Genomic DNA, 24451 nt, shown 5'->3' with positions numbered 1-24451 from the left:
GCACATGGAAAAGCAAACAGTCTTCCCACACTAAGTTTCTACTGGATCAATCTTACGGGATCCACTGGAAGACACCTCTGCCTCCCATTTCCCCAGCTTTCTGTGTCACCCCAAACACTTGCTTCAGCATAAATATCCCACTTCTCATAAAAGCTGCTGTGAAGTTTAAAAATAAGTACCTCAAATCACTTGAACTGCAAAAAGACGTGAAACTTGACATGAATAATAAAAAAAAAGCCTCACAACAAGTAGCACATTCGGAAGCTGCTGAAATGTAATCTATAAATTGGGGTCAACAGTTGGTTCACCTTCCTAAAGGAATGTTTAATTCCTTATGTTGATTCACACTTCCCCCCCCTTTCAGTGTTTTCTAAAATATTGTTCCTGCTGGTTGCATCAGAAATTCCATTTAAAGTAAAAGAAGAGAGAACAAAAGCTACAATGTTTGTAACACTTGTTTTTATCCCAACCTGGTTGTTTTTCCTCAGGTTTCTAGAATGTAAAGCAGCTTCCCCCCCCCCAAAAAAAAAAAAAAACCTAGAACCAAATAAAAAACAAGAGTCATAACAAGCTAGTTTGGCAAAATACACTTGTTGAATTTGGCATTCCAAAGGATTGTTTGAGGGCCAAGGTCCTGCTCTTCTCTTAAAGGAGATTTACCTACAATGCAGGTTTCACTAATCAAACCAACAGAGACCAAAGCACACTGCTCATATGTGAAGGATTTGTTTTCAAAATATCTGCAGTGCTTGAAGTCTTCCCCTTTGACACGTATTTACTCATCAGGATTTCTTAAACTTCCATCTCAGAATTACAAGAATCATCTGTGTCACAAAAGGCTTCATTTAATGCTAAACAACTGGGTTTATGACAGAAGAAACAAACAAGTTAAAAAGCACTTCGGGGGAAGGAGAAATTAATGTTTTGAAACTAACTTCTTCATGAGCATTAGGTTAAATCAAATTTGTTTCATAACTTTAAAACCCACACTGTTGTAGCACAATTAGCTTTTCCACTGCTGTTAAAGTGGAGGTTCTGTCTACAACATCCCAAAGGGTATTTTGTAAGTACTCAGAACACAGGCACAGTAGCAAATGCAGTCACATTTAACACAGCCTCAGCTCTTGTTTCAGTCACAGTAGGTTTTGTCAAAAAAACCACTTGATTACTGAATCTTTTTAGACGACTTGTTACCATATCCATGATTATTAGATCATGGCCATAGGCTAGACACTGGTACATATATCCAGCTGTCACACTGAATTTCATCCATTAAATACAAAGGATAGCTATAGACAGGGCTGTTTTCTGTTTATGTATCAGGAAACCTTTTTAGACTAGAAATTTTCTTCCTTGAAGAAATTTAGGCAAATGTATTTATCTGTGTTTTCTTATTTGGACAAGATTCAAATTAAATTTACAGAAATGAGAAGCATATGTAATCTGTGAAGGTGTGCTCAAACAGTTTCTAGAACACTGCTATGAGCCCCAGAATGAAATTTGCATTTCCACATTTTTAAATAACAGAGTTTACATTTAAAAAGCTGTATAGTAGATGCAGCAAGAACCAAATTGAAAAAGAAAAACCCCATAATTCGAACAACATAAGTAGAAGAGTGAATTAAACAAGCAGAAATGTCAAAACTATACACAAAAGCAGGGAGTGGTATTGACACTGAAAATATGTGCAAGCTAATTTAACTCTGCTTGGGTCATATGAGGTTATTCCTATTAACCCATTCCAAGACTTCCATTTCCATGAACTGAGGAAGTAAAACACTTCTTGTCTCTTCTACAGTGTGAACACTGGCCCTCATTTTACAGCTGAGGAAACCAGAAAAGAGAAAAGGAAAAGAGAAAGGCACTTCCTCAACTATGCAGCAAGACAGGAACAGAAATTTTGCCTCTGCTATGTCCCTTAAAACTCAAGAATATCTTCTCTTCACTGTGCAATAATACAACCTTGGCAAAAGTTTTTGATGGAGATAATGCCTGCTTTAACGTATTTAAAAAAACAACAGCACTGAGTAGCAAGTGAGTAATAGTATTTCCTAGGACTTTGCTATTCCTAGTGAATTTTTAGATATTAATTCATTAAAGTCATTCAGATTTCTTTTAAAAAAAAAATCACATTTTGAGAATTTTGTATTTGTTCCTAATTCACTATTCCATGTCTCTGTAATTAAACAGATCCAGTACAACAGATGACAAAACCAGAGAATATTGAAAAGTACTTAATATCCCAATACAGAAACTTGTTACAAGAATTACATGATCTGCACCTTTTATTGAAGAATTAGTCATGCAAGTATAAAATTACTTCAAAATCAGAATTTAAAAAGATAAAATACCTAACTTCTCCTACTAAACTCATTTAAAATGCTACCTTTACTAAGCCTGATGAAATCAGGCCAGCATTAACACACACTTACATATTCAGAACACAGTGAGCTTATCCCAGTGTATGTCAGTGACCCCACTGCCACAACCCCAAAAGCAGGGCCTACCCAACTGGTACTGACTCAAAGGCTAACAGGACACATAAATAGAACATTTGCTGGAACTGGGAAAGGCCTTTTTTCCCCAAATGTGCCCAACTGGCACGAGAGTTTGAGGATACTTGGGTTATTACTGCTGTGTTCATGCCCAAGGAGAGCTGGAGAGCTCCAGGACACACGTCCACTGATGCAGCACTAAATTTGCTTCAAAGGGGAAAACAACAACAGCAGACACCTTGCAGGGTGTGATTGCCTTGGTTCACACTCTCCTTGCAATCAGTGCTGCCCTCTCCTTGGTGCAGGATGTGGTCACTGTGCCAAGGCCACTCACACCCCAGCTTGTCTGCCCAGGTTAGGCCAACCCATGGAGCAGCTGTGAGGAACAGGTCCTGTCTGAACCGCTCAGAGCAGCAGCTCAGTAACGCTGCCCAAGGCCAAGGCAACCTGAAGCTGGGCTGCCTCCCTGCTCTGGGAAGGGGGCAAGGGCAGGCAGGGGCTGAAGAACAAAACCCAAGCTCAAGATCACTGGTATGGCACGTGCACACATCTGCTCCAGCAGGCAAGAAGTTCTTTTCAAGTACAAATAAAGTATTAATTATTTCGTTCGTCCTTAATTTCACTTGGAAGGAGAAAAAAGAAGAATGAAATGTTTGCTTAATTCTCATTTGTATCTCCTATTTCAGAGAAAGTGATAAAGCTAAAGACTATGTTACACAAAAAGTTGGAAAGGACAGAACAAGCTACATGGGTAACCTCAGAATTTTTTTCATCTAGAGGCTCTTTCAGTAAAAAAAGAACACTTAAACATGGAAATCCCAGTCCACATGAAAGAATGTTGCACAGTGTTAATCACATTGTCTCCTGACTTAGAAAAGTCTTCACTTTTTCTTTGTATTCTTCAGCTTCAAAATTGTTTGATCTTTTTAAATAAGCAAAGAATTAATCAAGTCTGTCCTCACAGTACATGTAGAAATGGACATTACTGCTGTCTGGAGAATCTGTGCTCTAGAAGTTGTCTCTGATTTCCCACACTTCAACCTGAGGAAGAAAAACTTCATTTACAAAAAAAACCCCTCAAAACTATATTATCTGATGGGACACAAGAAATTCATAGCCTTTTCTTAATTTGATAACAATTAGCCTTTGGTAACTACGGTTACACAAAATATTTATACACAAAGATCTAGCTGAGTTTGCTGAAAAGGGGATCCTATGTAAGGGATATTTTCCAAACAAATACAGAACTTGACGTCTCCACAAGTGATTCTCCCCCATTAGTGTCACATTTAGGATTGTGCAATATAAATAATATGATGGCAAGGCAACCATTTTACTTCGAAGAAAGGAAAACACGAAGTAGAAAAGGATAATGAATGAAGCAGCATCTTTTCACAACTTTTTTGCACTAACCAAAATCATGAAGGAAATCCTCTCAAAATACTTTTTCCAGGTACTAAAAGGGACAAGTACTTTGGGAAACTCAGAAAGCCATACAGTGATACTTTTGCAACAAACACTAGTTAGCTGTTACAAGCACACAACCTATATGTGCACTCAAGCCAAGTATGTCAAACATAAAAAAAAAAAAGTTCACAGAGTAAGATTTTAAAAAGCTGTAGCTTTATGAACTGGGGGTTCAACTGATTAAAACAGAAAATAATGTCTTGCAAGGAAATCTCTGCTTCCCGCACTTTTTGCTCCGGCTCTGTGCTAATACTGACAAGGTACTTGCAGATCAATGCACCAGCACTTCAGGAGATGCAACAGCTCTGCCAAGAATCCTGCCTTCAAAAGGACTTCCATTGCTATGGCAACAGCATGTTCTCCAGGATCCAGTTCGGAGACAACCTATGACACAGCCAGGAGAGATGGCCAAACTCGGGCTGATTCCTCACTGCAGCACAAGTGCATTGTCACACAGATGCCACTTAGCACTTGCAGAAATAAAGGTACAAAATAGGGGTTTTTTTATGATAGTCCACAGAGCACTAAGATTACCTGCCTATAAACAGCTGCATCTAGGAGAAAAAATACCACTCACCTTATAAAACAAATATAGACTATTCAAAGGTCAAAAGGAATATAATCATTGGCATGGAGTATATAAATTGCATTACACACCATCTCCTAGATGCAGGCATTTACCTAACAGGATAGGGGGAAAGGAAAAGTAAAATGTTAGTACATAGTGAATAAGCAAATTATTGAAGCCATTATTCAACAAGTATCTTGAAAATAAAATGGGTTTAGTGAATATAACAGACAGACATGCATAACTAAAAACCCCTGGTTTTGCTACATCACTCTACAAACCAAAAAGTAAGCTCTTAGAATGCTTCTCCTTCTACCCAGAAGTGTATTCACAAACACACACCCTTGATGTCTTGAAATTTAACCACCTAACATGTTGAGTTCTAAGCATCCTTGCCATACATATCACTCTTACACTTGTAAAAGTTTGTGTACTGCTACAAAGGGACCAGCCAGTAATTCAAGCCATTAGAAAGCATAAAAGGAAATTTAAGTTACCTGAGTTCATTCACCCCAGATGACCAGATATATGAAAAACATAACAATGTGGTTGCTTTCTCTACATTTCTGACAACCTTAAAATCATTTAGAAACTCTGAAGATTACTTCTGATTGAACTGTACAGCCCTTATATACCAAACACCAACAGAGGATTGATTAGAGCCTTTTTGTAAAGAATCACAACTTTCTTTAAAATCTTGGTGGAAGAAAAAAAGATATTAACTTTTACAGAAGTTGATTACTTCCCACTTTAAAGGGATGACTTAGAAAGAGGGAAAAACAAAAGGCTCTTCCCCTGATTCATGAAGGCCTGTAGGATTGGTCTGAAGATGTGGTCTTCCATCCTTTGAAGTGTCAGGCATCACCTGACTTGCTTTGTAAGTAGTAATATTACAGACTATTAAAAAATCTTCCAAATAAACTAATAAAATGAACAACTGAAAGAGGAAAAAATATGAGGGATTTGGTTTGTTTGTGTTTTTAATGGGACTTGGGGTTTTTGGGAGGTCTTTTGTATTGGTTTCTTTTTGACTGGTATTTTTTTGTGATGTTTTGGTTTGAGGGGGTTGTTGTGTTTTTTTTTTTAATTCAGGAGCTTTTAAAATTCAAAATCTTGGAAGTACTTGCAAGAAAAATATCTAATTCAGAGATTCCTGTCATAAGTAGCATTGACAAAGTTCATGCTCCATTTTTTTGTGTGCGCTTACTACTGTCCTCTGGCAAGGGAATATGATATCAGAGATATTTTCAAGGTTACCAAAATAAAAGTAGTACACAGAGGAGAGAAAACATGAGAGACACTCCATGCATTCATACACAAAGTGGCAGAAATGTGCATTTGTTTTCTAAAATCCAACTAAGGGAAAAATGTTTGCATTCCCATTCCATTCAATCTCTTTGCATCTCAGCACCACGAGCACCAAGCCTGCAGAGACACCCTACACAACACAGCCATTTGAGCTCTGCACTAGTAAAGCACCAAAAGCTTTTCATTACTCCAAAACTCGGTCATCTTCATTAAATCACCATCTCTTCATAAAAGCCTGGCCTTCATTTAGCATTCTGGAAGATGAAAGAGCAGTTCTCCTCCTTATGGATTACTTCTCTATTACAAGAGAGTGTTTTGCACGTCAAAAGCAAACAGTAAAGGATTAAATGATATTGTAGTTCCTGCTCTTATTTATTTGCACTGGGCAGTGAACAGAATTGCAAAGAAACAATCAGTGATTATTTTAAGCTGTGTTCTTTTGCAAGGATTATGACTCATGAAGATGCTGCAGAAAAAAACTGGAACGGGATAAGGTGTCGCATTGAAAATGGTCGAAACATCACGATACGAAAAATGTTTGTCCTACGAGCAAAGCTGTCTGGTTTAATCACTTCATGGAGTAGCCACAATAGCTCTTGGGGTAACACCAAGACAATACTATTTTGCATTCAAGTAAACACAAAAATAAAAATACAAACAGTGAATTCCATTCTCCTACAGAAGACCAAAAATACTTCAGAATTTTTGGAGGTATGTTTTCCTACCAACACTAATCCAACACAATAGAAAACTGAAGAGCTGCTTGGTTACAAGACAGCCCTGCAGCGTGCCAAGTGTGAAATTCAATGACTTTATCATGGATTTATCTACATATTTTAGGCTTCAAACATGTTTTCCAACAGAACTAGAGAAAGCAAGTTTGCAAATCAATGTTATTTCAAATTAGACTCTCCATATTTTTTTCTCACACATTATATGCCAATAGGTATGAATCACACCCAGTAAGCTTTGTGTTTCACCAAGTCTTCTGTCTGGCTCCCTTCCTATTGCCTCATCCAAGTGAAAAACCAGTTTATTTTGGACTTTTAGATAGATGTTAAAAATGCAGTTAATACAAAAACCACCAATGTGCATTCAGCTTTTATTTTAGGGAAGAAATACAACCACTCAATACATGAAAGATTTTGTCTGTAAAACCTGAACATAGAAGAAGAGAGGAGGATTAAAAATTGATTTACTCTCCAAAGACAATGATATACATACTAAAAGCAGTAACATATTTTGGACATACTCTAAACAAAATAAATACAGATACCAAGTAATGCTCCAGACCAAATTCTTCTTTATACTGAATTAAGGGTAAACTGTGCTTTAAATTCAATTTAACACATAGAACATGCACATTCACAGTCTGATCTTCATTTATATTTTACCTGTAAACTGTACACAACTAGAAATAACCAAATTTGGTTTTTTTGTTTAACTAGGTATGCTTTTCTAACAACTATGTCTGCCTATTCATGTTTATATTTAAAAAGGAGGAAAAAATACACCACCAAAAATGTAATTTTCACAAATCCAGGCTCAGAACCCATAAAACAACATAAAACTCCAACCCAGCCCAACTGAAGTTTCACCGTGTTACCACCACTTCAGCAACTGCAAAAAGCTCTTCCAGAGACAAGGCAAACACAAAATGCTTCCTACAGTTTTGTTCATGCAAAGGAAAGTAAAATATGAAAGCAAGTGGTTCAGCTTCTTACTAGAACTCCAGGTAACTGCTAACCTGATCAAGGCACAGAGACCACCATTTCTGCAACTGTAACTGGCACAGAACAAAAACACCCAAAGAATCTGCTATCCAAAAAAAAAAAAGCCAGACTTGAGAAGTGTAACATAAATATTTCACATGCTTATAAAAAACAATATAGACAACCTCTGTAGAAGGTCAGGAGCAAGAAATCAGGTCCACTGCAATAAAAAAAAATTACTTCAGAAAAAAAGGAACACAAAATTGTCAGCTCTATGTAAGAAAATATCTACTTATTTCCTACTTAGCAATAAATTGCTGTAATACCAGAAATGTACACTTTTTAACTTTCTTTTAAATGCATTTCCATAGCACTAATATGGAAGTGTACAACTTCCCTGCCCAAGATTAGCCTTCCTTAGTTTTATGCTAAGGTTTTACTAACATCCAGAGTATTACCCTGCTAACAGGGCTGTGAACACTCACACTCCAGCCTCTTTCTCTCTCACCCCCATTCCACACACTTTAAAACATCAGCAACAATTATTCTGATGTGATCAAGCAAGATTTTTCTGCATTACACTGGTAAGAACATGAAGTTTATGCATTTTAAAGCAATTTCAACCCCTTCTTAAAAAAAGCAGTAAATCACATCTCCAGCATACAAGAATCTAACAAAGTCCTGAAGATTGATTGGGTACATTTTAGCCTGATGATCCTCTGAAAACAGTGAGATATTATCAATATAACAAAAGCTGCTCTTTCTGGTCATTCTTGGTATTCAGTTAACATCTTCACCAAAGAAGTACGTCCTTTATGTTTTTGAATGTTGTGTTTACAAACAGAGTTCTGTTTTACAAATGAAAAAACAAGGCATTCATTCAAGACATTAAAAAAAAAAATTACCATTATCTCATCTTCAACTCATAATAGGGGAAAAAAAAAAACCTTTGCCCCTACAATCACTAGTAAATAATGGATGGTAGTATTTAAGAAGTCCACAAGTACCTCCAAATCCTCAGGTTGAGGTATTCAATTGAACTGGGGACTTCTAAACTTTCATATTAATTTAAAAAAAATCCAAACAAAAAAAATCAAGCAAACAAAACGCACAAATTGAAGAGTGGCCATTACTACTAAAGACAGGAAGAAAAAAATATTAAAAATAGATTTCCTGTCCTTAAAATGATAATTTTGAACTGCACTAATACTTTCCCCCCCCTTTCCCTACAAAGTTTAATAACTGAAAGTGATTAAGGCGAATACACAATTTAAAACTAGTTATGCATATTCAACAACAATCTTCAAAAATGCAGAAGAAAAGATTGGCTTTGTTTATTTCTTTCTTTATTATTTAAATTTAGTGACTTCCTCATAGGATAAAACGCAAAACCACTCAAGTTTTGCTATACATTTCTGGGTAGTGCTAACTCATTAAACTACACAATGCCTCTAAAAAAAGCTTTTTAGAGAATATACTTGATTGAATGAAGTAATTTATTGAAACTGAATTTTCAAGTATGCAAACTGATATTTGGGTTTAAGTAAATTTAAGATTGGAGACTTATTTATTATATCGCATGGATCACATCTGGTTCCATGTGTAATTTAAGAAATTTTACAAAGCTTCTGAAAATGCTCAGTGATACCTCCTCAAAAACATGATCCTTCAACATAAAGAGTAACAAAAAGAACTGCATCTACACAGTCAAGAGAACTCAGCTCAACAAGTCTGGCAAAGTATTTCAGTTTATGCACAGCTTTCCATTTTAAAAACAATCTCTACAAACTTCAGTCTCACTAAGAGATATGGTATTATATTAGTACCTTAAACATCTTTCTCTTCATAAATACACATCATGTTCAACAATGAAGAATTGCACTATCCCTTTAGCAACCTCAAGAAAACACAGTTTACCAAGTTTATAGTACAGTCTCTGGTACATTAACAGAAATTCATATACCAGTATCTCTAGGCTCAACTATGGATAAAGTAGAATTACCTGAGACAAACAGCTGTCATAGCAACTTGATAGCAAAATGACTAAGGGGTTAAATCCTCTCTGTGTGACAGCTGGAAAGAAGTGGGGAGAAGGGAAACTTTGGCAAGCATGACATTCCCTTGTTAAAGACCAAAAAAAAAGACCCTTAAAAAAAAAAAGAAAAAGAAAAAAGAAACCTTAGCAAAAGCTGCAGACATAAAAGTTCTACAGGGACAGAGTACAAGTTCAGCTGACATTAAAGGACACACAAATACATAAGAATCTCATTTATACTTCTCTTCCTCCACTTTACCCAAATCTTTAGTCCTCATATTTACATTTATATCAACACTGCTTTCTGGGTAAACACAAAACTTCACATCATATTCCTTCCCACGTGCCATTAAGACCACTCTCCAAAGCTTCTGGATACTCTTCATCTCTTGCAGGAGATGAGAAAAATGTGGCAGATCACAAAGCTACTGGCTGGGGTGGAGACTCCTGGTGGAAGGTGGCCCATCCTGGGTAGCTCCACATCAGGAAAGGACAAGGCACTCCTGCAATCCCAGATCTGCTGAAGCCACCCAGAAATAACATTGCAAGGACCTTCCTTGTGCCCTGAGACAGTAACATTTATACAGGGATTGGGGTTTGGACACTGTGCTTATAACACAGTGACCACATCACTGCTCTTACCCTGGGAAAACTCATGGCTGGAAATAGAGGATTAACTTTTTGAAAGAACACTTTCTGCACACCAACACAGCCAGAGCCACAGCTTCCCTTACTAACAGTGTCAAATGCATCTCTAAACAGAAGACAGGCCAAACACTACTAAAAATTCTCAAATTAGCTATTTGGAAAACAGCAAAAGAATTTCTGACCAGTTTACATGGTCAGAAGCCACAGTCAACAGCAATAAACAATGGATGAACATCTACTTATCTGCTCTCCAAACCAGATTCAGAACACTGAGCTGTTCTAGTAACTTTTCCATTCTCCTCCTTTTTTTTTTTTTTTTTTTAATCACAGGAAACATCAACACCCACAAGACCACAAACACATTGCAAGAGACTGTTCACTTTAAGGCTGGGTTATGAGTTCTCTCTATCCAACATTTTTTTATCCTTCTCTTTCTTAAACAATATGGAAGCTGTATTAAAGATGAATATATGCTTTTAAAGACTGTTCATGGAGTAAGTGCCTGATAATTTGTCTTTCCAAAAGCTAGGGAAAGGGAGGAGGAAGAGACAGCAACAGTGAGACAGGAGCCGCCAACAGGCAGCTGCAGAGTCACATATTTACCAATTCTGTATCACCCTTCAGGTTTCTAAATGCAACAGGTGAGGGATCCAGACTGAAATCTTGACCTCACTTGCAGTTGGCCCATTTGAAGAGTAACCCATGGGTCTCCCCTACAAACAACTGGAAGGTGAAGAAGCTCTGGACACCTCTCTGCTTTCCAGCACAAGGCTTCTACAATGCTTTCAAGGCTCTTCAGAAGAGGAGAGAATTTAGCACCCCTCAGACCCAAGATGAAATAGCAGGTTACCAGGTCTGCAGGTTCACCTTTGATGAAGCCAGAGGACAAACTACATATTAAAAAATTGAAAACAATTAAAAAGCCACACAGCTGCATGACCTAATGTTTATTCCTACAGATTTGTAGCATTTAACACACAATAACCCTATCTTCTTTTGAACAGTTAACAAAAACACACAGGAAAACAACTTATTTTGGGTGATAAAACCAGAAATACATATGAAATTCCTAAAATATAGGCCTTCCACTTTTTCATTTATTTATTTAAAATCTGCCATGACCTAACACATTGGAGAACCTGACTGTGTGATTACACAAGATCTCTTGTCAACTCCTTAATTCAGAGATTAGGAGCAGCCACTGGGAATTTTCCTACACCTCAACGGGAGACTGCACCAGAAACACACTCAGAATGATATCACAGAACTGATTCTTCTTAGGAATCATAGCTCTGACAAAAAGAATTAGAAATAATGTACTTTGAAAGGTTAGGAGCACTAACTTGCATACATAAAAAGTCTCCTGTTTCTGCCGTTTTCTTCAAGGCTGTCAGAATTAAGAGTGCCTTTTGTCTTCAACACTGGTGTAGATCAATGAACAGAGTATTTCGAATATTGCCCATCGAGGTAACTCCCCCAAATTTTATTTTTATTTGGGACTTTTTTTTTTTTTTTAAACAAGGAACCGCCGATGCAAAATTTAAAAGGAAATAAGAGTTTACAGCATGGACAAACAGCAATAAAGTCAGGTTTGGTTAATTTTGGAAACACTGTTTGGTAACTTAATAGATGTGCTAAAGAATTGCCATTGTGTCCATTCTCAAGACACACGGCCCTAATTCAGAGACACTCAGGTTAATGGCAGCTATCAACTTAAATGGTCTTTGCATCAAGCCACTAATTAGTGGTCTGTCCCAATCCACTCCTTGCAAACTCAGTACATTGGTAAAGAAAAGAGGAAAGGGCAGACTCCTGAACTCCCATAAAAGGGGACCAAACCCATACAAATGACAACCTAAAGAGCTACATCCACAAGGTTTTTCTCATGTAGGTCCAGTACAAGTCATGTCTGGGTACACACAAGATTTGTGCCCAAAGCTGTCCACATCCAAATGTGTGTACTTACTTTTCATGAACTTCAGAAGGATCTTTTGGGCAAGAGAAATGTCATATTCTGACAACTTGCTCTTAAACTGCACCTTTTACTTCAAACTCTTATCACTCTTTTCTGTTAAACATCCACTTCACCTCTTTCACTGATACTTCACATATGCAGGTGCACAGCCACACGTAAAAATAATGCCACTGGTACACTGAGGAAGTTACTGAATAGAAAATAGTTGGCTACACAGGAAAATATTGCCTGTGATTTATTCTTCTTTAACATATGAGATGTTCTTTGCAAAAGACAAAAAAAAAAAAAAAGAAAGAAAGAAACTATTTATTTTAGGGTAACAAAACTGAGATTAAAAAAATTTCAATTACAAAAAAAAGATGAAATTGAGATCAAAGCTACTGAAAGCCATAGGAAAATTGCACTGGTTTTGCCTATGGCAGGCACCTGCATATTGTGACTGGATGTTAATGGAGTTACTCTAATAAATAAAGAGCATTGGGCAAAATCAGTAACCACCCAAGTTTGTATTGGCATATGTGTTGTGGCTTAGACAAAAGCAAAACAACCCAAAATTTCACTGTAAATCATAAAAGTTGCTGTTAACCATAGTAGCAACAGAAACTTTAGATTTTAAATAAAAACTGAAAAAAGCCTGATTAAAAAACCCGAGAGAGCACATCTCTGGCCTTTGTCTTCTCCTACTACAATTTCTAAGACAGAAATGGCTTTATCTTCACCAGTTGGTTTTGGAGGAGAAAAGAATGGCAAATTCCATTTTAAACAAGAATTAATTACAACAGGTATGACAAGGAATATTTTGTGGCTTAACTTACTGACTTATATATCAGATTACTTTTCCAATATGTTTACTTTCACCAGTAGTCTGACCAAGTTATTTGACTTTATCAGCAGCTTACACGACTTACTGTCATAACATACTATGATATATCAGATTAGTTCACTTATTTCATCTGCAGCTTTCATTCATAACTGATTGACCTGTAGAAAGCAAGCCTGCCCCAACACCAGACTTCAGCTATCTTTTAATCAAAACACAATGTTCATCTGTTAATCCAGGACAGTAATTTCTTATAAACTCTAGATCAGTTGTATTAGCTGTTTTATATATGCAACCCAACTACACACATATTTTTACAAGATAATCAGCAGAAATATTGCAGAATTATAGCAGATCGAGCTTGTTACATCAGAATTAATAACATTATACTAGTAATTTCCAACACTTCACAAAGCCACACCTGAAAAACAAACAGAACTTAACCGCTCTTGAACAGCAATTAATTTGTCCTTTTAAACTGGGGGGCCTGGGGTGGTAAGGAAAAAAATATCATGAAAAAAATATCTGATTCCTTCTAAATCAGATTTCCCAGAAACACACAGAAACACAGAACCAAGAAGATACACAATTGATTTTCACCTGCTTAATGGGGGCCATTAGGCTGACTCTGGAATCACTGCTAGTTTTTTTCGGGAAGGAGCAAGGAAGGTGTTTTCAGATGTTTATTTTAAGTTTAAATGAGAAAGGGGTCTCTATAATAACAAACAATGAACACATTCTTATTCCAACTAAGAAAAGGAAAGCACTTTCCTTTAGTATGCTTGTAAAGACATCACAAAAATAAAACAACTGAGTTTAACGGGAAAGATACTGAAGCAATCTTCACTTCTGTATTGCCATCAAAATCACAGAAAGTCTGTAAGAGGTAGGAAAATCCAAAGGAAAAAAAATAGTACTTTTTAGGAATATGCCTGTACTGTGCTTTGCAGTGCTAGACAGCTCAAAGGAATAAATACCTCCTCTTTTCATGTTTCTCTTTAAAAAGTGACCTCTAGCAGTAAAAAGAAAAAAAAAAAAAGTTTTTAAACAGTGTTTGTCCTAGAACTTACAAAACACCTGAAATTAAAGCAAGATCACAATTAAATCTGAGTACTAGAAATAAAATGCCTGTAATTCAGTGATCTTGACATAATATTTCTATAACACTTCACACTGACTCAGAACACAACTAATATAGAAGTTTGTCACCTCTCACTCCTGCAGAGTAATCCCTCTAGGTCAAGGGTTAGGTCATAACATTACAAGAATTAGGGCATATAATCCCACTAACCAGTAAATCTCTACAACTAGAAATGTTTTTAATGAAAATCTACAAATATATACTACTATTTTTCGAAGAGAAACTCAGCTGAGGCTGTAGTTTGTTTGACAGCTGCTCAGGATTGATATTTATGGGATGATGCACCATACTGGTAAAGAAATTCCAGGGGTCACTAACACTGTTTCTCTCAAAGAACTAACTGTTCTGGTATCCCCTCTTTTTCTAACTATACAAGGAGAGAAAGGGAAACATTACCTACAAACAGGGCATGCCACATAACCTAACAGTGCCCTAGGACCTGAACTAAAAATGAAAGCTCTATTATTCAACAGAAAGTTATTCTACTCCTTCAGGAAAGGCAAGAACTAAGTGGTACAAAATGCTCAGGTTGTGCTCCCCACAATTAAGTTGGGAGGGGCCCCAATGTCTTTTAAAACAAGCTTCAGGGAAACAACTGTCTTGAATATTTATATTTGAAGAAAAAATATTAACTACACCATATACAGATCTCCTGTCTTATTATTGCCAATAATTAAAACTTGATGTACTCTCAAAGAGCAAGAGAAAACAAATCACATATTTTGAAGAAAACATAAAAGACTTCAAGTATGTAAAAGTACAGGATTTGCTACATATTTTCATTAAATTAAATGTGGCAGGTAGTCTCCGAAAAGTTTGGAAAATTACACAACTAAGATGCTTTTAAAAACAAAAATTCTGAAGTGTCACTATAAGGCAGAGTGCCAACTGGACTCTCAAAGTAACAGCTATGACAATGTAAGAGGCAAGCAGGGGTTGCTACCCCACAATTTCAAGCCACTACTTTGCTTCTCTACTGGCATTGTCAATATTTATTTTCATTATCTAAAATACAAACATCACTTTGTTGTCTTCATAAAAACAAAAATATAATTTCACTGTATTCAAACAAGATGAGCCCACATAAAAAGTAACTTAATCAAAAACTTACTTAAGTTTCTCTTTTGATAAGTAATAATGTGCCCTTTAGGGAATGATACAAAGTATCTTTAAAATTTGCACTTATTTCCTCTTACAGGCTTATCTTAAAGGTCTCTGACACAGCTATTAGGAGGACTCATGAAAATACATTGAAGCCACAAAACACATGCAAGGTGTAAATACTGTTACTTGTTTTCCAGATGGCACTGATAAAGTTTCAACATCAGAGAATTCTACTTGTCAAGTCTTTGATAACTACACAGTACTAGAAAATTGTATCAAACTTACATTTCCCTTAATAGATGCCTTTAAAAATATATTTTAAAATATAATATCCTTGAGTCAGGAGTATTCCATTATTTGGCATTTTACTCCAGTGTTTTCTCCTTTCACACGGGGGGGGTAGAAAATACTTCAGCTGAGCAGGTAGGTTTGATTTTCTCAAACCAAACCAACACAGTCATTTATTTTTAATATAACAACCAGACAACTTCCATGTCAGTATGGCTACAGAGACTCAACACTTCGCTGCTCTGGGACAAACAGTCTAAGAGACACAGAGGAAAACTGTGGTTAAAGTTGGCAAAATCCGTTATTAAGATCAAAACAACACGTCTGTAACTGAGCTGAGGATCTTGTGAGAATATGTACAAATGAAAGATTACTTTGAGCACATGAAGACTGTGCTGAAACATCAAGACCTAGTGAGGTGAACATTTTGTATCTCGGGTGCATCCTACCTGATCCACTGAACTGGCTGCTTCCTAGCGTAGTTGGTCTGGTTTTTCCACTATTAACAGGTGGGGAAAACATCTGCAAAACAAGAAAAAAATACGCATTTTAATCAGGTTTGAAAGTCTGTGATGAATTATTAATGTAAACTGAAAGAAAGGTTAATATGAAACCATTTCTGTTTTCTAGTTTCTGCTTGAAAATAAACAGAATGCAAGATGCAGTTTAGACCCACAAAACCAATAAGTGAAGTACTCCTTGCAATTTATCAACACCACTAAAATCTCCCTTCTGCATGAACATGAACAACTTAAAAAATTAAAAGGACACCTACTACTAATATGACAATTTCAAATAGTTATATGTCTTAAATTTTGCTACTCAAATTACGTTTCTTACTGATCTGCAAGTATAAAGTCACTGGATAAAGACAGCATTTAAGAAGCAGTAGTTTTCTGTTGTGTTTATAGATCAAGAACACTTTTGCAAATCTGTTAAAAGTATCACACAGAAAATATCTATGATTTTCTAAGCCAAAACCATCAATGAATAAATTCTGTTATTTGTGGGCAATAAATTTTCTTTTGTTTAACCAAAAAAAAAAAAGAGCCAAAGTACCAGCGCCACACGCCAGCTTAACAAACGTTAATTATTAGATTATGCCATCACTGGGTCAGCCTGATTTTAACCAGTTAAACCAATTGACCCAGCTGGTATTACCGTATTAAATCTGGAAGTCTAGACATTACATCAAAGTTCAGGTGTCCAACTTGGCTGAGGCAGAGCCAGCCGAGCCCTGCACGCTGCTGCCCCTACTCCTCACTTCGCATGACCACGGAGAAGTCATGAGAAGACCTCGGAGAATATCCTACCGCACTGAAGTCCAGCAAGTCGCTCAGTTCCTTGTCAGTTCCTATAGCGGCCATCCTCTGCTGCTGGGAATTCATCTTCCTCCGCTGCTCCGATCACCTTCTAGGGCACAAGGAGAGAGGCACAGGCAGCACTTCCCCGCGGGAACCGGCCCGCGGCGAACGGGGGCCTCCGGTACCTGCGCCCCCGGGACGGGGTGGGGGCTCCCAGGGGAGCCTCGCTCGGCCGGGCGGGCTGACGGGATCGGCAGCTCCCCCGAACTAACCAACTCTCCTCAAGTTTCCTCAGGCTCCCTTTTCTCCTTCATTCCACTTCTCTCCCAGCCTCTACCGTGCCACGGTCACGCCGCAAAGCGAGGCCGCCGCCGCCGCCGCCAGGAATTAGGTCCCCCCCAGGCAAGCGAAAGCAAACAAACAGCCGCGGCCCCGGCGAGGTCCGGAGAATTAGCGAGAGATTAAGTGACTCACTGTCCCCGCAACAATGGGGCTGACGAGCGGGGCCGGACGAGCCTCAGCAGAGCCATCTCCGCCCCGGCATTATCGCCCGCCGCCGGTGCCGGCTCCCCCTCTCCCCGCCCGCCCTCCCCTCCCCGGGGGCCGCGGCCGCCGCTCGGCGCTCGGGACCGCGGCGGGCCGGGAGCCGCCCCCGCGCGCCGCACGCGCGCACGCGGGACCGGGCGCGCGCGCCGCCGGGCGGGGGGGGTGCGTGTGGAATGCGCGTGCGGCGGGAGCGGGGGGGGCGAGAGGGAGCGGGAGGGGCCCGCGCTCTTCCCTTGTGCCGGCGGGGGAGCGGCGGGGGCCCCGCAGCCCCGGCCAAGTTTCGGAGCACGCCCGGGCCTTTATGAGAGCGGGGAGAGACGCCGAGCGCCGCCCGCGGGGGACCCGCTCCCGCCCCGCCGGTCCGCGGCCCGGGGAGCCCCGCACACGCCGCACGCCCGCCCCGCCACCCGCCCCTCGGGGTCCCTCAGCGGCGCCCCCGCGGCCTCCCCGCCGCCGCCGCCCCGCGCCCGCCCGCCCGCGGCCCCGTCCCCTCGCCCGCCGCCTCTGCCCCTGCGAGCGCCCCGGCCGCCGCTTCCCTACCCCCTCCCACCCCCCCCACCCCCGCCGCTCTCTTCCCAACTTCTGGCGGCCGCCCGCACTCACCCGCTGCCCCCGCGCGCTCCGGTGAGCAGGGCCGGGCCGGCGGCGGCGGGCGGGCCGCGGGCTGGGTGGGAGGCGACGAGCCGAGCGCTCCCCCCCCCGCTGGAAGGAACTTGTGGGTTCCCTCAGGCGGACATTTTTTTGCTTACAGAGCCTCAGCACCACGTTCGCGGCTCCGGCTCCGTATCCCTCCGCGCCGCCGCCGCCTTAACCCTTAAGGCGCTGCGCCGCTCCCGCCGGGCCGGGCGGGGACCCGCGGGAGCCTCCGGGAGCCGCACCGGGTCCCGCCTCGGCCCCCGCACTCCCCAGCGGCGGGGGAGAAGCGGGACCCCCCCGGGCCGCTCGCAGAAACACGCAGCGCACGGGAACGGACCCCTCCCCACCGCTCCCCAACTCGACCGTACCCGCCAGCAAACCTCGACATGCAGCACCGCCGGCAACGCACGTGCCCCAAAATACATGATCGCACTCCCCATCCCCTAAAATATGCCTTAATACTTTTTTATGTAGCAATACACAGCCTTACTGCGCAAAATAAAACTGCATATAGACCACATAAATATTTAAGCGTTCATTAGCAGCTTCCTCTTAAATACATACCATTAAAACCACAACGTTTCAAAGCACAAGAACATGGCTGTTAGTGCAAGAACACACACTCAAACTCTGCAGTTCTCTGAAACAGGTGATGCTAAAGCTGAACCAGCCCCACGGCTTCCGTGCAGAAATGGGAACCAGCGGGTGAAGAACCCGCGCCCTCATTTGGGTCCTGCCACTGCTACGAACAAATCACTCTTTTGTGCTCCGTCTCCCCCTCAACAAACGGCACTGCCAGCCTGTCCTGCTGGGAAGTTTATTTCGTGCCTGAGCCACTCCGGCACAGCAGAGTCCCGGCCTGCGGCGAGGGCGGCTCTCCCCGACACCGAGCGGTGCGGTGCCGGTGCGATGCCCGTGCTCCGTTCCACGACCGTCTCCCGAGCCTGCAGAGCCCCCAGGTGGCACCTACTTGCCACCACCTGGGGCTGGGCCTGCTCCTCTCTGACCCCGGCTACCGAGGGCCACCTATCCCTCCCGCTGAAAGGGAGAATTATGAAGTAATAATCTATGCGGCTTCTGGCATGTTATTCTTTTGGAGCAAGAGGACTTAGAAAACAAGAGGACAATGAAACAAGGATACTTAAAATCCCGGAGAAACTAAAAGGCTCCAGGGAGGCAGGAGGCACGGCAAGGAAAGGAGTGCTGTGTGGAGGAGCACGCATCCCTTACAGGATGCTGCTTGGCAGTCCCCCAGCTCTGGAAGGCAGGAGGCTGTACACAGGGCTCTCCAGCCACACACCCATCCCTTCCAAATAAACTCTTCCCACCCCAGGCCCTGGCTGCGACATCTTCCGGAGGAAGGGGAATGTGGTAACAAACCACCCCCAGGCAAAAACAAATTGGAGACTTTCCTCCATTTTTCTCCCATATATGCCGTGTGCTGGATGATCATTTGGCCTCCTGATTTTATGAATATTCATATATTTGCCACTCAGAAATTCAGGAAGCAATTTGTATTAAAATATCAACACAATGACTTCCATTCTGTGTGCCCCTGAGGGATATAAGTATGTACTGTTTCTCTTTGATGTATAAATAACACTTCACTTTAGAGGAAAGTACCCAGTGACAGAGATCATTTCATGAGGAACTTTAACACATTTTTGTTACAAGGAAGATCTGCCATTTACATACTGTGAAGATATTGTTTCTCTGGAAGCGTTGCTTTTTAACCAGTAGTGGCACTCAGTGCCAGCACAGCTGCCAGGCTGATAAGCATTGCTCAAAAAAACTGACTAAATGTAAAGAAGGTGGAAGCAATAATTCTAACAATTATTTGTGCTGATGTGTAATTGCATTAAAATTATAACTTAATTTCAAATAGAATACCTTGTATTTGCCTTCTGACATCAGATTTTAAGGTTCACACTTTAAGGCCTTTATTTGCAGTCAGAAACTTCGAGTGGAAGATGACATATCCACGTAATTCATGGCACAAGGTTTAAAGTTACACGAAATACCACAAGATGTTCCATTTGCTCCACAATGACATGTCACTTTCTCGTGCAGATGCTGAGTAAACACACTCAGTACCAAAAGTGACTTTGTAGCAGCCGTTCTTTTGTGTTACACCTCCACGGGCTGTTGGCCCTCTTAGAAGAACTTCATTTCCAGGCACCTATAAAAAATTATCAGAACATAAGTGAACTTTCCAGAAGTTATGCCAGACAACTTAGCAAGTACACAAGGCCTCAGGGAAGGTATGCTTTGGCCCAAAATGCACTGGGAGTCTGACCTAAAGGAGTTTGCTCTGGGGAGATAAAACTGTAATGAGTTGGCCCATTCAGAAATTTCAGAACATACTCCTGCAGGTAGCTCGACTAAAACTGCTGTGAAAGATCAGTAACTATCACATCCTCCATTACAGTAAAATTCTAAAGTGATTTAACCTAATGTTTCCTGGGTACTGAAAATATTCTGCCACACTGGTGAGACTTGGGATCTTTGACCTATTCAGTTTTTAACTCCTTTTCATGTAACACTGATTAGAACTAACATGTACACCCAAAACATCGAGGCACAATATTCTTTGTCTATACTGTCTTTCATCTATTCTCAGAATCTCCACCTCTTTCTCAAGGTGTTACTTACTTAGAATCCTTTCAGCTCTGTCACTCCCTATAAATTATTATAAATTATTCCTGTTCACCGTAAAGATAGGAGCTTGAAAAAAAAAATGCAATTCACATCCTTATCCTGTCATAGTCATCTGCAGAAACTGAAACAGAAACCAATGTGGTCAACATTCAAGCAGAAAAAAATCCAAACAAAATCAAGCCAAATAAAAAAAAAACCAACAAAACAACACCCCTCCCCCAAAAAAGCCAAAACAAAGTCTCTGCTTTTAGCTCTCTAGAAGCTTTATAAACATTTTAAAAGATTTGCAGAAATCAGCATCTGAAACCTGGTTCAGATAGGTACAACAGTTTCCAATTTTCAACAAATAGAATACTTCAGTCTGATTCCTGCTGCAATTCCTAGATATGATTATTTCCTTGTACATGTGCAAATACAGCAAACATATTACACAAAAAAAACCACAAAAATTAAGAACTTCCAACTTTTCCATGACACAGCAGCACCTTCCTTGTACATTACACACCAGGCTAAAACACCCTCTGCAACTGTTACACCTTTCTTTCTTTCACGTCTTTAAAAATAAAAGGTCTTCACTTTGTAGGGAGCAACCGATCAGATGGATAGTACAGAGATCTACCAGGATAAATGAATTTATCAGTCTTGTGGATAAATACCCTTTCCTGAGAGAAGTCTTCAGCCTGTCACGGAGTAGTGCAAGTAACAGGCAGGTAAATCCATGCACACAAAGTCATCAGTGAACTCCAGACACTGACAGAACACACAATGCAACTGTAAATCTTTATGGTAACTGCCCTGACAGCTGATCTACCAACATCAATATGGTCAGCAACCAACCAGAGCAATCAGGGAATTGCTAGCTGCCAGATGGCGATGGCAACATTCTTCTGCATGCTTCACCGTGACCATGAAAATGAGGAATTACGTACAGGACATAAAAAAATTAAGAGGAATATAAAACCCAAATCACTTGAGTACAACTCCCTGAAAATAATCACACTCATACACGGTTTTCACAGCCTTCATGAATTGCTTTCCACCCACTCCTTAAAGGAAAAATATTTGATACAGCAGACAGCTGTTGTGCATTCAGGGATGTGAGAAAATGTATTCTGTATTACTATTTAATGTATCATGCCTGTGTGAATAGAATCATTAAGCTTGCATGTCTCCTTTTGGTTTATTTATTCTTAAATTTACACATGCTGAATTAATCCACTACCACCACCCAATCTGTATAAACTCCTGGGGTGTTCCCCAACAGAGCACTTGACCGAGGATGAAGTTTTCACTGCAATGGCTCCTTTAAATCAACATGTATGTGCTCAGCTTGCATCCACAGCCAGCAATTTATCCATGATAAATGCTATTGCTCAGCAAATCCATAGCCCTGGAGAAAAGTCAGCAAAGCTTCTTTCCTGCTCCAGTTTGTTGTTCTTGTTTAGTTTCTTACAACAAATTCCCATCCTCACTTAAACCACTGAATCCCTTCTACTGCTTCCAGTAGACTTCCCAGTACAGACAGCAATGCTCATTTGGAGTAAGCAATAAGGAGAAAACAACCTTGTTTCCTGCAACTGGCATGGACAAAGCAATTCCATTTTCTCACTGGATTCACCTGGAATCTGACTCAAGCCAGTAAAAAAAGTAAATATTTTTGTTGTAATACATGAAACTTTTGGATGAAGCTCTTGGGGAAGCATTGTGCTCTTCCTACACCGCTTCCATCCAAAGCAGACTTCGGAAAAGTATCCTACATACAGCTGTGCTCCTGTGCCCAAGCCTCTTGATTGCGCAGTGCTCGCTCTTATCAGTCCAGCCCATCTCACAGATAACTGAATTTGCTGCCTGCTATATTTACCTCGCGGTAATTAAAATTATATAACATATATATTATGTAACTTGTTCTACAATATGGAAGATACAGAACATTTGCAGAAGGCTACAATGGTGAAAACTCGTCACCAAAGAGTAGTACTTAGGAGGTGATCGGAGAGCACATGCAGGGTGACTACTGCAAAGTCAAAACCTGTTTCTGTGGGGCACTGTTCTTGTTCCTGCTGCTTGTACACTTCACTTGTTCCTGCTGCTGACAAAGCGCTCGCCAAGTGCTTGTGGCTGAGCAGGGAGTGGGTAGAAGCTTTAGCTCGACCTCTTCACAGGAGGAATTCCTACAAAAGTTGACTGGGGGAAGCGGGGGAGGGAAAAAAGGCAGCGATTGAAGGGAAAAATCGCGGCGGGAGGGCCCAAGGGAGATGGCTCCGGAGCAGGACCGGGCCGGGCACAGCGGGGCCGTGACCGCGGCCAGAGACCCCGGGCCCGCCGGGAGCTGCCGGAGCGGCCCCGTTGGGGCCCCTCCGGCTGCGCGAACCCCGCCCGGCCCCGGGGATCCCCGGGCTCAGCCCGCGCCCAGCCCGTCCGGACGCGCCGGGTCCCGCTGCCCCGGGGCGGCCCCGCGGGGGAAGCGGCGCTGGCCGTACCCGCCCGGCCCCGCCACCCGCTCCCCGGCGCGGCCCGAAGTTGTGCGGGACCGAACAATGCGGGGAGGACTATTTCTCCTTCCGCCGGCCGGGGGAGGGGAGGGGAGCGGCGGCGGCGGGGGAGGGTCGGGGGCCGCTCCTCGCCGCAGGTCCCGGGGCGGGGCGGGCGGGCTGAGCCCTCCCCGGGGCCGGTTACGAAATGCGGGGGAGCCCGGCCCCGGCCCGGCCCGCCCAGCCCGGGGGCAGGCCGGGCGCGGCTGAGGCACCGAGCGCCGGCCGCGGGCCCCTACGGGAACCGTCCTGTCCTGTCCTGTCCCGTCCCGTCCCGTCCCGGCGGCTCGGCTGCCGCGGCGGGGCTGGCAGGGCGGCAGCGCTCCGAACGGCTCGTCTCGGGGGGGGAAAGTCTTATTTCCCGTATTCCCTGCTGCCGCCCCAAGCCCGGCGGCTCCCCGCTCCCCCCGGGACTTACACACCGACACAGGGGCTCCGTACGAGCGCGGTTATCGCACACGACTGAACATTTGCGGCTCCTGGCCATGTGCGCCTGGAAGGAACATTTCTCATCTTCCCCCAGCTCAAGGAATGAACCTGAACATCATCAATGGAAGCAAACAGTCTAAATAAAAAAGTGACTTTAAATGGGTGTTCGTTTAAGCAAGTATTTCTTAATTTAGCTAAAAACAATTAACAAGTGCATGCTAAAAGCAACATGTTTTCCTGCTTTTACAGTACCTTGCTAGGTAGAAATAAGTAGTCACAGGAGATTTACACTAGCTTAATAAAATTAATCTAAAATTACACTGTCTTTAAAGATGGCTTAAAAAAAAAATCAATGTTATATAAACCTTAATAGAAACATGTTGAGATGTTTAATTAAAGCGTTCATTAAACCACAAGCAGACTGATATCCCCTGGAGAAAGGAAGTTCCTTTTTTCAGTGTATCTCAACCTTTTGTTCAGGAGTCCTGATCGTGGCCATGCCAACTGCTCCTGGGAGGTGACCGAGGTGGTGTTGGACAGAGCCAGTCCCGCCGAGCTGCGGGCACAGCACAGCCCGGCTGCTGGAGGGACACACTGCTGGCAAGAACGGTCCCCGTGCTGTGCAGCTGCACCACTTTGAACTGCTTCATTTTAGGAAAACTCATTTGTAAACTCAGAAGACACAGATTACGACAAAGCATCATGTAACAGATTATAAAAGGGACTTATTTTCAGTGAGGAAATAATACATAGGTTTAAGTCTGCTGTGTAAACTATATGCCCTCC

The 24451-nt window shown here is 41.6% G+C and overlaps 1 protein-coding gene and 1 long non-coding RNA gene across 12 annotated transcripts in view; both read right to left on the bottom strand.

Annotated features, from left to right (window-relative positions):
• The window catches only part of TCF12 (transcription factor 12), a 163432-nt gene extending 144550 nt beyond the window's left edge, over positions 1-18882 (bottom strand). For 3 of the 11 annotated variants that reach the window (XM_032700721.1, XM_032700726.1, XM_032700730.1), the window contains exons 1-3: positions 18612-18877; positions 16875-16974; positions 16011-16083 (exon numbers count right to left, since the gene is read on the bottom strand). In XM_032700721.1, the coding sequence (XP_032556612.1) occupies positions 16011-16083; positions 16875-16949 (148 nt within the window). In that variant the 5' untranslated portion in view covers positions 16950-16974; positions 18612-18877. Of the gene's footprint in view, positions 1-4219; positions 4275-16010; positions 16084-16874; positions 16975-17050; positions 17070-17137; positions 17448-18014; positions 18120-18611 lie in introns of those variants that run through there. The other 8 variants (XM_032700728.1, XM_032700731.1, XM_032700729.1 and 5 more) reach the window with 8 other exon arrangements.
• A 1080-nt stretch (positions 18883-19962) lies between these two features.
• On the bottom strand, positions 19963-23037 carry LOC116793114. The gene is made up of 2 exons (XR_004359382.1): positions 22269-23037; positions 19963-20226 (listed from the first exon to the last, which is right to left on the bottom strand). It is a non-coding gene; the product is annotated as an uncharacterized LOC116793114 (long non-coding RNA).
• Positions 23038-24451: the final 1414 nt, after the last annotated feature.

The sequence above is a fragment of the Chiroxiphia lanceolata genome, chromosome 12, assembly GCF_009829145.1.
Source record: "Chiroxiphia lanceolata isolate bChiLan1 chromosome 12, bChiLan1.pri, whole genome shotgun sequence".
Classification (NCBI taxonomy): domain Eukaryota; kingdom Metazoa; phylum Chordata; class Aves; order Passeriformes; family Pipridae; genus Chiroxiphia; species Chiroxiphia lanceolata.
This window is presented reverse-complemented; position numbering and strand designations above follow the sequence as displayed.